This window comes from Papio anubis, chromosome 5, assembly GCF_008728515.1.
Source record: "Papio anubis isolate 15944 chromosome 5, Panubis1.0, whole genome shotgun sequence".
Classification (NCBI taxonomy): Eukaryota; Metazoa; Chordata; class Mammalia; order Primates; family Cercopithecidae; genus Papio; species Papio anubis.
In genome coordinates this window covers 146,659,311-146,675,273 of record NC_044980.1, presented here as the reverse complement: position 1 = coordinate 146,675,273, position 15,963 = coordinate 146,659,311, and the positions used below count along the sequence as shown (strand labels likewise).

Below are 15,963 nucleotides of genomic sequence, written 5' to 3'. Positions count from 1 at the left end.
TGGGTGTTATTTGCACTTTCTAGGATCAAATTATGTGACCAGGCACGGTGGCTCACAGCTGTAATCCCAGCACTTTGGGAGGCAGAGGCAGGTGGATCAGTTGAGGTCAGGAGTTCAAGATCAACCTGGCCAACATAATGAAACCCTGTCTCTTCTAAAAATACAAAAATTAGCTGGGCATGGTGGCATATGCCTATAATCCCAACTACTCGGGAGGCTGAAACACGAGAATAGCTTAAACCCGGGAGGCAGAGGTTGCAGTGAGCAGAGACGTGCCACTGCACTCCAGCCTGGGTGACAGAGTGAAACGCCGTCTCAAATTATGTGTGATCATCTTTCTTTCTGTAGCTCCTGAGTCTACCAGATTTGAATTGCAATGCCAAGAATGAAAGGGCAATCCTCTGTACTGTGATATGTCTAAGCTTTGCTTCCTTCAATTCTCAGAACTCATCCTTGAGCTCTCATTGTTTGCTACAGTGTAATGCCTCCATCTCTTTTTAGGTTTTACGAGAGGCGAAGGAGAAAGAAGAGATATGGAACTCCAATGAGGTTACTATGGAAACAGAAAAGAAAACTCATTATGGGTTACTCTTTGATGAATTTCAAGGCCTTTCCCATCTAGAAGCTCTGGAGATGCTTTCCCGAGAAAGTGAAATAAAGGTAATTCCAAGCCAAAATCTCAACTGGAAAAAGTCTTCAAGTAAAAGAATGCTGCATAGTTTCTTTTCTCTTTGTACATTTGGAAGATGAAATGTATTTTTGATAGCGGCTTGAGATGCGTTGGAAATACTACCACAAAATAAATTTAAAAAGTGATGTTTGACTAAACTAATTGCTAGAAATAGAATTAGTCAAGTATTATTTCTTTAAATTTAGACGAAAAAGGCAGATTAACAAAGAGGTCTTAATAGGACATTTGTTGTTTTTTCTTCGCTTTGGTTTTTGTTTTGTTTTGTTTTTACTTTTTTTGACCTAGGCTGCCAAGAAACCTGTTGACTTGAGCTGCCAATTTGTGTACAGTTACCTGTTAGCTTTTAATTGATTTAAGATTATCTCATTTTTCTGTGATTTCTAAGCCGTTGTTAAACACTGATAATTTCCAGGAATTTCTGGCTGGTATTACTTTTAGAAGTACAGAGTCTCCCTACCTTTCTGTCATAACCAGCCTCTTGTGTTAAGGTTCTTAAGGAATAACTTGTGCTGACTGGTCAGCTCGTAATTTTGACTTCAATATGATCTATATATAGTCTCTTCCCTATCTGTGAATGTTTTTCTTTTCTTTCATACTCCTGTAACATTTTATTCTTATATCCATTCAGGTGAAATCTATCCTTAATTCTCTGAGTGGAGAAGAATTAGAAACTCTAAAAGTTGAATTAGAGCAACTCAAAGAAGCATTTTCTCTAGCAGAATTTTGTGAAGAAGAGGAAGAAGAGAAAAAAGGTAATACTGAAATTTAGTATCTGAGTGGAGAGGATGCAGTGTGTTTGTATGCAGTGCATTGCCCTTGAAATAAATTATTTACTCTCTTATTACACTGGCTTGATTTTACTTTTTCAGTGAAAATTTAATGCAGATTCTCTGTGTAAAATTCTCTACAGCCTTGCACCTGACTACGCATTGATGGGGGCAGTTGGCCTTATGCCCGTGTCTCCCTACCTCCTTCCAACCAAACTCTTTGTGACTTCTCAAGGTCTAATCTTGCAACTCATGTCTTTGCCTGTTTTTGCAGTTAGAAAGCTGTTCTCTTCAGATTGTTGCCTCAGTTTGACTGGTCATTCATATGAGCTTTTATATTCCTAGGTACTTTACCTCTGCCCCTCTGACTCTCGTAACCCCTGATGCTGTCTTGAATTGAGGCATGCAGGGTGGCAGTTATCCATAATGTGGGTGATAGTTTGTCTTTTTTTATTTTGAAAACCCTTATGCCATATTTTAATATCTTCATTTCTCAGAAAATGTAAATGTAAATACTATGTGTATTTGCAAAATTATCAGAAAATGAGATGGGTCAGGAAATGAGATGACTGACATAAAGCATAATTGCCAGGCAACTGAATGTTAAGTTCTAAGGATTGTTTTATTAACATTTTAGCAGGAAATATTTCTAAGATATACACTAACTGATCTTTTTTTAAAAAGTGGAATCTAACGAATACAGTTTTGCCTTTTCTTGATGAAATAATCAGTTTTAAACTTTAAAAGTGAATGGAAAAATTCTCTCAGGTTTCATTAAGACGTAGAGATAATCACCTATGTAGTAGGTTAAATCAATGATGAACAAAGTGTGGTCTGTAGACCCTTGAATTCCCAAAACCCTTTCAGGGCGTCTATGAGTCAAAACTCTGCATCATAATACTAAGATGTTGTCTGCTTAGGAATTTTAAAAAAATTATTATGATTTTTTTTTTTCCTGCTTTGGCATTTGTGCTGATGGTGAATAACAATCATGCATAAAATTGCTGGTGCCATAACATGGATCAAGATGTTAGCAAAGTCTACTGGTGTCATTGCATTTTTATTGCCATGCATTGGCAGTTAAAAAAAAAAAAAGTGCTAGTTTTATTTAATCTTGTCCTTGATGATGCAGTAAACATTATTACTTTTATTAAATCTTGACCTTTAAGTATGCGTCTTACAAATATTCTGTGTGATGCCTACTGAAGTATGATGTTTGTCTCAGGAAAAGCACTTACATTATCTGAGTTGTGAGCTGAACTACATGCTTTTTTCATGGAATACCATTTTTACTTGAAAGGATAACAGTCACAGAGACTACTCAGAATAGGACAGTTGGTACACATTTTCCTGAAAATGAATGAAGTGAGCCTTTTCTTCAAGGAAAGCAACTAATTTATTTGTGACTCATGATAAAAATGTAAGTGAAGGTTGAAACTTTGTAAAACATATTTGCTGCTGTGGTGAGCTTGACAGCTTCCCAGTGCTTATAGACTCTTCTGATGAAATTTGTGGTGATCATATTTGTTAAAATATCACTTTTTTATATTTTACAAGGAAATGTATTGGCATTTGGAAAATCTGCATAACTCAGAGAACCAATATATTCTAAATGTCAAATCACCATGGGTAAAAGACCTAATGGATTTTAATTTAGTGTACAAAATTTTATGTTATGGTTTCAGGTATATTGCAATATAGTTCATTGCAACTAATTTTTAAGAAATGACCACTTGTTGAGTTTTGGTGTGGTATTAAAGAATATTAATAATTATCTGAAAAGGCTATTAAAATACTTCTTCCCTTTCCAACTATGTATCTTTGTAAAGTTGAATTTTCTTCATATACTTAAACAAAGCAACATAACAGACTGAATATAAAAGTAGATAAGAGAATTTAGCTATCATCTGTTGAGCTAGATATTAAAGAGATTCAACCATGATATTAAATGATGGCACTATTCTCACTAAAATTTTTCTTTTTTGAAAAATACAGTTTTTAAAAATAAAAAGTATGTTATTTATGTTAATAACTAGTGTGGGTTTACTGTTTTGAATGAATTAATGAACACTTTGTTTTATAAGTTTTTATATGTATATGTATATGTATAAAACTTACACTAAAAAAGCTCTTTAATGTTCTCAGAAAGTTTTACAAGTACAACAAGGTCCTGAGACCAACAAGTTTGAGAATTACCAGATTAAATAACCTAAACTGTAATGCTTTTTAAAAATGTCTCTGATTGCTTTTTAGAATTTGTACGTCTTTATTTCTTTCTGTTCATTTATCTGTTCATCTTTTACTTCACTGTTAGTGAGCTGGCTTCTGATATCCCATGAATCTCATTTGATTTTCTATTTCCAATCTGTGGGTGAGAAACAAGGTGACTAGTTTTATTCAAGATGTCTGTTAAAAGCAAAGAGCTCTGAGTGAGGGTCTTAGAGTTTTTCCTGTGACAGGAAACATAAAGTTAAGTGTGTGGATTCTCTACAAACAGGGACTTTTTTTTCTTTTTCTTTTAAAATCACTTAAGGAGAAGAAATATACATTTATATCATTTATAATTACATAGTTATCTTTACCAGTGCTCTTTGTCTTTTGTTGTTTTTTTTCAATTTTTTTATTTCCATCGGTTATCAGGGAACAGGTGGTGTTTGGTTACATGAGTAAGTTCTTTAGAGGTGATTTGTGAGAATTTGGGGCACCCATCACCCGAGCAGTATACACTGCACCCAGTTTGTGCACCTGAGCAGTATACACCACACTCCCTTCCCATCCTTTCCCCACCGAGTCCCCAAAGCCCATTGTGTCATTCTTAAGCCTTTGCATCCTCATAGCTTAGCTCCTACTTATTAATGAGAACATATGATGTTTGGTTTTCCATTCCTGAGTTACTTCACTTAGAATAATAGCCTTCAGTCTCATCCAGGTCACTGCGAATGTGTTAATTCATCCTTTTTTATGGCTGTGTAGTATTCTATCATATATGTATATATATGTCACAGTTTCTTTACTCATTGATGGGCATTTGAGTTGGTTCCACATTTTTGCAAGTGTGAATTGTGCTGCTATAAACATGCGTGTGCAAGTATCTTTTTCTTTTATTATTATACTTTTACGTTCTAGGGTACATGTGCACAACGTGCAGGCCTCTAACATATGTATACATGTGCTGTGTTGGTTTGCTGCACCCATCAACTCGTCATTTACATTAGGCACTTCTCCCAACGCTATCCCTCCCCCATTCCCCCACTCCATGACAGGCCCCATTGTGTGATGTTCCCCACCCTGTGTCCAAGTGTTCTCATTGTTCAGTTCCCACCTATGAGTGAGAACATGTGGTGTTTGGTTTTCTGTCCTTGTGATGGTTTGCTCAGAATGATGGTTTCCAGCTTCATCCATATCACTACAAAGGACATGAACTCATCCTTTTTATTGACTGCATAGTATTCCATGGTGTATATGTGCCACATTTTCTTAATCCAGTCTATCATTGATGGACATTTGGGTTGGTTCCAAGTCTTTGCTATTGTGAATAGTGCCACAATAAACATGTGTGTGCATTTGTCCTTATAGCAGCATGATTTCTAATCCTTTGGGTATATACCCAGTAATGGGATCACTGGATCAAATGGTATTTCTAGTTCTAGACCCTTGAGGAATCACCACACTGTCTTCCACAATGATTGAACTAGTTTACACTCCCTCCAACATTGTAAAAGCATTCCTATTTCTCCACATCCTCTCCAGCATCTGTTGTTTCCTTACTTTTTAATGATCACCACTCTAACTGGTGTGAGATGGTATCTCATTGTGGTTTTGATTTGCATTTCTCTGATGACAAGTGATGATGAGCATTTTTTCATGTGTCTGTTGGCTCCATAAATGTCTTCTTTTGAGAAGTGTCTGTTCATATCGTTTGCCCACTTTTTGGTGGGGTTGTTTGATTTTGTCTTCTAAATTTGTTTAAGTTCTTTGTAAATTCTGGATATTAGCCCTTTGTCAGATGGGTAGATTGCAAAAATGTTCTCCCATTCTGTAGGTTGCCTGTTCACTCCAATGGTAGTTTCTTTTGCTGTGCAGAAGCTCTTTAGTTTAATTAGATCCCATTTGTCAATTTTGGCTTTTGTTGCCATTGCTTTTGGTGTTTTAGTCATGAAGTCCTTGCCCGTGCCTAGGTCCTGAATGGTATTGCCTAGGTTTTCTTCTAGGGTTTTTATGGGTTTAGGTCTAATATTTAAGTCTTTAATCCATCTTGAATTAATTTTTGTGTAAGGCATAAGGAAAGGATCCAGTTCCTTCAAACTATACTACCTATATATAGTATAGTTTGAAGTCGGGTGGCATGATGCCTCCAACTTTGTTCTTTTTGCTTAGGATTGTCTTGGCGATGTGGGCTCTTTTTTGGTTTCATATGAACTTTACAGTAGTTTTTTCCAATTCTGTGAAGAAAGTAATTGGTAGCTTAATGGGGATGGCATTGAATCTATAAGTTACCTTGGGCAGTATGGCCATTTTCACAATATTGATTCTTCCTCTCTATGAGCATGGAATGTTCTTCCATTTGTTTGTATCCTGTATCTCTTACTTCATTGAGCAGTGGTTTGTAGCTCTCCTTGAAGAGGTCCTTCTCATCCCTTGTAAGTTGGATTCTTAGGTATTTTATTCTCTTTGTAGCAATTGTGAATGGGAGTTCACTCATGATTTGGCTCTCTGTCTGTTATTGATGTATAAAAATGCTTGTGATTTTTGCACGTTGATTTTGTATCCTGAGACTTTGCTGAAGTTGCTTATCAGCTTAAGGAGATTTTGGGCTGAGATGATGGGGTTTTTTAAATATACAATCATGTCATCTGCAAACAGGGACAATTTGACTTCCTCTTTTCCTAATTGAAAACCCTTTATTTGTTTCTCCTCCCTGAGTTCCTTGGTCAGAACTTCCAACACTATGTTGAATAGGAGTGGTGAGAGAGGGCATCCCTGTCTTGTGCCAGTTTTCAAAGGGAATGCTTCCAGTTTCTGCCCGTTCAGTATGATACTGGCTGTGAGTTTGTCATAAATAGCTCTTAATTTTGAGATACGTTCCATCAATACCGAATTTATTGAGAGTTTTTAGCATGAAGGGCTGTTGAATTTTGTTGAAGATCTTTTCTGCATCTATTGAGATAATCATGTGGTTTTTGTCTTTGGTTCTGTTTCTATGATGGATTACGTTTATTGATTTGCATATGTTGAACCAGCCTTGCGTCCCAGGGATAAAGCCAACTTGATCTTGGTGAATAAGCTTTTTGATGTGCTGCTGGATTCAGTTTGCCAGTATTTTATTGAGGATTTTTGCATCGATGTTCATCAGGGATATTGGTCTGAAATTCTCGTTTCTTGTTGCGTCTCTGCCGGGCTTTGGTATCAGGATGATGGTGGCCTCATAAAATGAGTTAGGGAGGATTCCCTCTTTTTTTTTATTGATAGGAATAGTTTCAGAAGGAATGGTACCAGCTCCTCTTTGTACCTCCAGTAGAATTCGGCTGTGAATCCATCTGGTCCTGGACTTTTTTTGATTGGTAGTCTATTAATTATTGCTTCAATTTCAGAGTCTGTTATTGCTCTATTCAGTGATTCAGCTTCTTCCTGGTTTAGTCTTGGGAGAGTGTATGTGTCCAGGAATTTGTCCATTTCTTCTAGATTTTCTAGTTTATTTGCGTAAAGGTGTTTATAGTATTCTCTGATGGTAGTTTGTATTTCTGTGGGATCGGTGGTGATATCCCCTTTATCATTTTTTTATTGCATCTATTTGATTCTTCTCTCTTTTCTTCTTTATTAGTCTTGCCAGTAGTCTATCAGTTTTGTTGATCTTTTCCAAAAAAACAGCTCCTGGATTCATTGATTTTTTGAAGGGTTTTTTGTTCTGCTCTGATCTTAGTTACTTCTTGCTTTCTGCTAGCCTTTGAATTTATTTGCTCTTGCTTCTCTAGTTCTTTTAATTGTGATGTCAGGGTGTTGATTTTAGATCTTTCCTGCTTTCTCTTGTGGGCATTTAGTGCTATAAATTTCCCTCTACACTCTGCTTTAAATGTGTCCCAGAGTTTGTGGTACATTGTGTGTTTGTTCTCACTGGTTTCAAAGAACATCTTTATTTCTGCCTTCATTTTGTTATGTACCCGGTAGTCGTTCAGGAGCAGGTTTTTCAGTTTCCATGTAGTTGTGTGGTTTTTAGTGAGTTTCTTAATCCTGAGTTCTAATTTGATCGCACTGTGGTCTGAGAGACAGTTTGTTGTGATTTCTGTTCTTTTACAATTGCTGAGGAGTGCTTTACTTCCAACTATGTGGTTGATTTTGGAGTAAGTGCGATGTGGTGCTGAGAAGAATGTATATTCTGTTAATTTTGGGTGGAGAGTTCTCTAGCTGTCTATTAGGTCTGCTTGGTGCAGAGCTAAGTTCAATTCCTGGATATCTTAACTTTCTTTCTCGTTGATCTGTCTAATGTTGACAGTGGGATGTTAAAGTCTCCCGTTATTATTGTATGGGAGTCTAAGTCTCTTTGTAAGTCTCTGAGGACTTGCTTTATGAATCTGGGTGCTCCTGTATTGGGTTCATATATATTTAGGATAGTTAGTTCTTGTTGAAGTGATCCCTTTACCATTATATAATAGCCTTCTTTGTCTCTTTTGAACTTTTTTAGTTTAAAATCTGTTTTATCGAGACTAGTATTGTAATCCCTGCTTTTTTTTGCTTTCCATTTGCTTGGTAGATCTTCCTCCATCCCTTTATTTTGAGCCTATGTGTGTCTCTGCACGTGAGATGGGTATCCTGAATATAGCACCCTGATGGGTCTTGACTCTTTATCCAATTTGCCAGTCTGTGTCTTTTAATTGGGGCATATAGCCCCTTTACAGTTAAGGTTAATGTTGTTATGTATGAATTTGATCCTGTCATTATGATGTTACCTAGTTATTTTGCCCATTAGTTGATGCAGTTTCTTCCTAGCATCGATGGTCTTTACAATTTGGCATGTTTTTGCAGTGGCTGGTACCAGTTGTTCCTTTCTGTGTTTAGCACTTCCTTCAGGACCACTCTTGTAAGGCAGGCCTTGTGGTGACAAAATCCCTCAGCATTTGCTTGTCTGTAAAGGATTTTATTTCTCCTTCACTTATGAAGCTGAGTTTGCCTGGATATGAAATTCTGGGTTGAAAATTCTTTTATTTAAGAATGTTAAATATTGGACACCACTCTCTTCTGGCTTGTAGAGTTTCTGCTGAGAGATCTGCTGTTAGTCTGATGGGCTTCCTGTTGTGGGTAACCTGACCTTTCTCTCTTGCTGCCCTTAAGATTTTTCCTTCATTTCAATCTTGGTGAATCTGACAATTATGTATCTTCGGGTTGCTCTTCTTGAAGACTGTCTTTGTGGTGTTCTCTGTATTTCTTGAATTTGCATGTTGGCCTGCCTTGCTAGGTTGGGGAAGTTCTCCTGGATAATATCCTGAAGAGTGTTTTCCAGCTTGGTTCCATTCTCCCCGTCACTTTCAGGTCCACCAGTCAAACGTAGAGTTGGTCTTTTCACATAGACCCATATTTCTTGGAAGCTTTGTTCTTTTGTTTTTACTATTTTTTCTCTAAACTTCTCTTCTCACTTTATTTTATTAATTTGATCTTCAATCACTGATACCCTTTCTTCCACTTGTTCGAATTAGCTACTGAAGCTTGTGCATGTGCCACGTAGTTCTCGTGCCATGGTTTTCAGCTCCATCAGGTCATTTAAGGTCTTCTCTACACTGTTTATTCTGGTTAGACATTCGTCTAATCTTTTTCAATGTTTTTAGCTTCCTTGCGATGGGTTCAAACATCCTCCTTTAGCTCAGAGTAGTTTGTTATTACCGACTTTCTGAAGTCTACTTCTGCCAACTTGTCAAAATCATTCTCTGTCTCGCTTTGTTCTGTTGCTGGCGAGGAGCTGTGTTCCTTTGGAGGAGAAGGGACATTCTGGTTTTTAGAATTTTCACCTTTTCTGCTCTGGTTTCTCCCCATCTTTGTGGTTTTATCTAGCTTTGGTCTTTGATGATGGTGACCTACAGATGGGGTTTTGGTGTGGATGTCCTTTTTGTTGATGTTATTCCTTTCTGTTTGTTAGTTTTCCTTCTAACAGTTGGGTCCCTCAGCTGCAGGTCTGTTGGAGTTTGCTGGAGGTCCACTCCAGACCCAATTTGCCTGGGTATCACCAGCGGAGGCTGCAGAACAGCAAATATTGCAGAACAGCAAGTGTTGCTGCCTGATCCTTCTTCTGGAAGCTTTGTCTCAGAGTGGCACCCAGCTGTATGAAGTGTCAGTTGGCCCCTACTAGGAGGTGTCTCCAAGTTAGGCTACATGGGAGTCAGGGACCCACTTGAGGCAGTCTGTCCATTCTCAGAGCTCAAACACTGTGCTGGGAGAACCACTGCTCTTTTCAGAGCTGTCAGACAGGGACGTTTAAGTCTACAGAAGTTTCTTCTGCCTTTTGTTCAGCTATGCCCTGCCCCTAGAGGTGGAGTCTTCAGAGGCAGGGGGACCTCCTTGAGCTTCAGTGGGCTCCTCCCAGTTCGAGCTTCCTGGAGGCTTTGTTTACCAACTCAAGCCTCAGCAATGGCGGACGCCCCTCCCCCAGCCAGGCTTGCCACCTGGTAGTTCGATCTCAAACTAGCAGAGAGCAAGGCTCCGTGGGAGTGGGCCCCGCTGAGCTAGGCACAGGATATAATCTCCTGGTGTGCCGTTTGCTAAGACTGTTGGAAAAGCGCAGTGTTTAGGTGGCAGTGTCCTGATTTTCCCGGTACAGTCTGTCACAGTTTCTCTTGGCTAGGAAAGGGAACTCCCCCGACCCCTTGCACTTCCCAGGTGAGGCGATGCCCTACCCTGCTTTGGCTTGCCCTCTGTGGGCTGCACCCACTGTCTGACCAGTCCCAGTGAGATGAACCAGGTACCTCAGTTGGAAATGCAGAAATCGCCCATCTTCTGTGTCGATCACACTGGGAGCCACTGACCAGAGCTGTTTCTATTCAGCCATCTCGGAACGGACCCCTCCAAGGATCTTTTTCATATAATGACTTCTTTTCCTCTGGGTAGATACCCAGTAGTGGGATTGCTGGATCAAATGGTATTCTACTTTTAGTTCTTTAAGGAAAATCTACACAGTTTTCCATAGTGGTTGTACTAGTTTACGTTCCCACCAGCCATGTATAAGTGTTCCCTGTTCACTGCATCCATGCCAGCATCTATTATTTTTTGGTTTTTTGATTATGGCCATTCTTGCAGGAGTAAGGTGGTATCGCATTGTGGTTTTGATTTGCATTTCCCTGATCATTAGTGATGTTGAGCATTTTTTCATATGTTTAGAGCCATTTGTTTATCTTCTTTTGAGAATTGTCAGTTCATGTCCTTAGCCCACTTTTTGATTGGATTGTTTTTTTCTTGTTGATTTGTTTGAGTTCATTGTGGATTCTGGATGTTAGTTGTTCGTCAGATGTATAGATTGTGAAGATTTTCTCCCACCCTGTGGGTTGTCTGTTTACTCTGCTGACTTTTTTGCCATGCAAAAGCTCTTTAGTTTAATTAAGTTCCAGCTATTTTTCTTTGTTTTTATTGCGTTTGCTTTTGAGTTCTTGGTCAGGAAATCCTTGCCTAAGCCAATGTCTAGAAGGGTTTTTCCAATGTTACCTTCTAGAATTTTTATAGTTTCAGGTCTTAGTTGATTATTGTGTAAGGTAAGAGATGAGGATTCAGTTTCATTCTCCTACATGTGGCTAGCCAATTATCCCAGCACCATTTGTTTAACAGGGTGTCCTTTCCCTACTTTATGTTTTTGTTTGCTTTGTCAAAGATCAGTTGGCTTTAAGTATTTGGGTTTATTTCTGGGTTCTCTATTCTGTTCTATTGGTCTATGTGCCTATTTTTATACCAATACCATGCTGTTTGGGTGACTGTGGCCTTATAGTATAGTTTGAAATCAGGTAATATGATGCTTCCAGATTTATTCTTTTTGCCTAGTCTTGCTTTGGCTGTGTGGGCTCTTTTTTGGTTCCATACAAATTTTAGGATTTTTTTTAGTTCAATGAATAATGGTGGTGGTATTTTGATGGGGATAGTGTTGAATTTGTAGATTGCTTTGGGCAGTGTGGTCATTTTCAAAATACTGATTCTACCATCCATGAGCATGAGATGTGTTTTCATTTGTTTGTATCGTATGATTTCTTCCAGCATTGTTTTGTAGTTTTCCTTGTTGAGGTGTTTTACCTTCTTGGTTGGGTATATTGCTAAGTGGTTTTTTTTTTTTTTTTTGCAGCTTTTGTAAAAGAGGTCGAGTTCTTGATTTCATTCTCTGCTTGGTCGCTGTTATTGTATTGAAGAGCTACTGATTTGTGTGCATTAATTTTGTATCCAGAAACACTGCTGAATTCTTTTATCAGTTCTAGGAGCTTTCTGGAGGAGAGTTTAGGGTTTTCTAGGTAAACAATTGTCAGCAAACAGTGACAGTTAGACCTCCTCTTTACTGATTTGGATACCCTTTATTTCTTTCTCTTGTCTGATTGCTCTGGCTGGGACTTCCAGTACTGTGTTGAAGAGGAGTGGTGAGAGTGGGCATCCTTGTCTTGTTCCAGTTCTCAGAGGGAATGCTTTCAATTTCTCCCCATTCAGTATTATGTTGGCTGTGAGTTTGTCTAGATGGCTTTTATTACATTGAGGTATATGTCCCTTGTATGCTGATTTTGTTGAGAGTTTTAATCATAAAGGGATGCTGCATTTTGTTGAATGCTTTTTCTGCATCAGTTGAGATGATTGTATGATTTTTGTTTTTAATTCTGCTTATGTGGTATATCACATTTATTGCCTTTCATCTGTTAAACTATCCCTGCATCCCTGGTATGAAACCCACTTGATCATGGTGGATTATCTTTTTGATATGTTGTTGGATTTGGTTAGCTAGTACTTTGTTAAGGATTTTAACATCTATGCTCATCAGGGATATTGGTTTGTAGTTTTCTTTTTTGGTTATGTTCTTTCCTGGTTTTGGAATTAGGGTGATACTGGCTTGATGGAAAGATTTAGGGAGGGTTCCCTCTTTCTCTATCTTGTGAAATAGTGTCAATAGGATTGGTACCAATTCTTTTTTGAATGTCTAGTAGAATTCTGCTGTGAATCCATCCGGTCCTGGACTTTTTTTTGTTGGTAATTTTAAAAATTACCATTTCAGTTCACTGCTTGTTATTGGTCTATTCAGGGTATCTGATTCTTCCTGATTTAAGCTAGGAAGGTTGTATTTTTCCAGAAATTTATCCATCTCCTCTAGGTTTTCTAGTTTATGTGCATAAAGGTGTTCATAGCAGCCGTGAATGATCTTTTGTATTTTTGTGTTGTCAGTTGTAATGTCTCCCATTTCATTTCTAATTGAGATTATTTGGATTTTCTCTCTTGCTTAATCTTGCTAATGGTCTATCAATTTTATTTATCTTTTCAAAGAATTGACTTTTTGTTTCAATTATCTTTTGTATTTTTGTTTGTTTCAACTTCATTTAGTTCTGTTCTGATCATGGCTATTTCCTTTCTTCTGCTGGGTTTGGGTTTGGTTTGTCCTTATTTCTCTAGTTCCTTGAAGTGTGACCTTAGATTGTCTGTTAGTGCTCATTCAGACTTTTTGATGTAGGTGTTTTGGGCTGTGAACTTTCCTCCTCGCACCACCTTTGCTGTATCCCAGAGGTTTTGATAGGTTGTGTCACTATTGTCATTCAGTTTGAAGAATTTAATTTCCATCTTGATTTCATTTTTGATCCAGTGATCATTCAGGAGCAGGTTATTTAATTTCCACGTATTCGCATGGTTTTGAAGAGTTGATTTCTAGTTTTATTCACACTGTGATCTGAGAGAGTACATGATATAATTTCAATTTTTTTTAATATATAGAGACCCCTTTTGTGGTCTGTCTTGGAGAAAGTTCCATGCACTGTTGAATAGAATGTATATTCAGCAGTTGTTGGGTAGAATGTTCTGTATATATCTATTACGTCAGTTTGTTCCAGGGTATAGTTTAAATCCATTGTTTCTTTGTTGTCTGTCTTGATGACCTATCAGGTGCTGTCAGTGTGGTATTAAAGTCCCCCACTATTATTGTGTTGCTATCTATCTCATTTTTATTTTATTTATTTATTTATTTTTGAGACAGAGTTTTGCTCCTGTTGCCCAGGCTGGAGTGCAATGGTGCAGTCTTGGCTCTCCCCAACCTCCGCCTCCCAGGTTCAAGCGATTCTTCTGCCTCAGCCTCCTGAGTAGCTGGGATTACAGGCATGTGCCACCACGCCTGGCTAATTTTGTATTTTTAGTAGAGATGGGGTTTCTCCATGTTGGTCAGGCTGGTCTCAAACTGCTGACCTCAGGTGATCCGCCCACCTCGGCCTCCCAAAATGCTGGGATTACAGGCGTGAGCCACTGCCCCCAGCCTGTCTATCTCATTTCTTAGGTCTGTTGGCAATTGTTTTATAAATTTGGGACCTCCAGTGTTAGGTGCATATATGTTTAGGATTGTGATATGTTCCTGCTGGGCACTGCCTTTTACCATTATAACTGCTGATGCTTTAAAGTTTGTTTTGTCTGATACAAGAATAGCCACCTCTGATTGCTTTTGGTGTCCATTTGCATGGAATGTCTTTCCACCCCTTTACCTTAAGCTTGTGTAAGTCCTTATGCGTTAGGTGAATCTCTTGAAGGCAGCAGATGGTTGGTGAGTTCTCCTTTCTGCACTTCTGTGTCTTTTAAGTGGAGCATTTAGGCCATTTACATTCAACATTAGTATTGAGATGTGAGGCACCATTCCATTCATTGTGCTGTGTTGCCTGTACATCTTTTTTTTTTTCAATTGTATTTTTGTTTTATAGGTCACGAGATTTATGTTTTACATAAGTTCTGTTTTGATGTGTTTCCAGGATTTGTTTCAAGATTTAGAGCTCCTTTTAGCAGTTCTTGTACTGCTGGCTTGGTAGTGGCAAATTCTCTCAGCATTTGTTTGTTTGAAAAAGACTATCTTTCCTTCGTTTATGAAGCTTAGTTTCACTGGATACAAAATTCTTGGCTGATAATTGTTTTGTTTGAGGAGGCTGAAGATAGGGCTCCAATCCCTTCTAGCTTGTAGGGTTTTTGCTGAGAAATCTGCTGTTAATCTGATAGGTTTTTCTTTATAGGTTACCTGGTGCTTTTGTCTCACAGCTCTTGAGATTCTTTCCCTTGTCTTAACTTCTGATAACCGGATTACAATGTGCCTAGGCAATGGTCTTTTTGTGATGAATTTCCCAGATGAAATTTGAGTTTCTTGTATTGGATGCCTAAGTCTCTAACAAGGCTGGGGAAGTTTTCCTCGAAATTTCCTCGATTTCCAAATGCGTTTTCCAAACTTTTACATTTCTCTTCTTCAGGAATGCTGATTATTCTTAGGTTTGGTCATTTAACATAATCCCAGACTTCTTGGATGCTTTGTTCATATTTTCTTATTCTTTTTCTTTTGTCTTTGTTGGAATGGGTTAATTTGAAGACCTTGTCTATAAGCTCTGAAGTTCTTTCTTCTGCTTGTTCAATTCTATTGTTGAGACTTTCTATAGCATTTTGCATTTCTGTAAGTGCATCCATTGTTTCCTGAAGTTTTGGTTGTTTTTTATTTATGCTATCTATTTCATTGTCTATTTCTCTCATCACTTCTCATATCATTTTTTTGATTTCCTTAAATTGGGCTTTTCCTTTCTCTGGTGCCTCCTTAATTAGCCTAATAACTAACCTTCTAAATTCTTTTTCAGTTGAATCAGGGATTTCTTCTTGGTTTGGATCCATTGCTGGTGAACTAGTGTGATTTTTGGGAGTGTTAAAGAACCTTGTTTTGTTATATTCCCAGAGTTGGTTTCCTGGTTCCTTCTCATTTGGGTAGGCTGTGTCAGAGGAAAGGTCTAAGGCACGAGGGTGTTCAGATTCTTTTGTCCCACGGGGTATTTGCTTGACGTAGCACTCTTCCCCCTTTTCCTAGGGATGTTACTTCCTGAGAGCCGAGCTGTAGTGATTGTTATCTCTCTTCTGGATCTAGCCACCCAGCAAGTCTCCCAGGCTCCAGTCTGGTACTGGTGGTTGTCTGCACAAAGTCCTGTGAACCATCTGTGTGGGTCTCTCAGCTGTGGATACCAGCACCTGTTCTGGTGGAGGTGGCAGGGGGGTGATGTGGACTCTGTGAGCATCCTTGGCTTTGGTTGCTTAATGCACTATTTTTATTCTGGTTGGCCTCCTGCTAGGAGGTGGCACTTTCAAGAGAGCATCAGCTGTGGTAGTATGGAGAAGAACAGGCAGTGAGCAGGGCCCTAGAAATTCCAAGAGTATTATATTCTTTGTCTTCAGATCAGGGTGGGAAGGGCAGGGTTGGGCTCAGATTCTCCTTGGGCAGGTCTTGCTGTGGCTGCTGTGGGGAATGGGAATGAGGTTCCCAGGTCAATGGAGTTATGTTCCTAGGAGGATTAT

The 15,963-nt window shown here is 38.5% G+C and overlaps 1 protein-coding gene across 4 annotated transcripts in view; it reads left to right on the top strand.

The window, feature by feature from the left end:
• Positions 1-15,963, top strand: part of FAM114A2 (family with sequence similarity 114 member A2) — a 51,266-nt gene that overhangs the window by 11,143 nt on the left and 24,160 nt on the right. For all 4 annotated transcript variants that reach the window (XM_021939889.2, XM_021939892.2, XM_021939890.2 and 1 more), the window contains exons 7-8: positions 502-660; positions 1,320-1,443. In XM_021939889.2, coding sequence (XP_021795581.1) covers positions 502-660; positions 1,320-1,443 — 283 coding nt within the window. The remainder of the gene's footprint in view (positions 1-501; positions 661-1,319; positions 1,444-15,963) is intronic.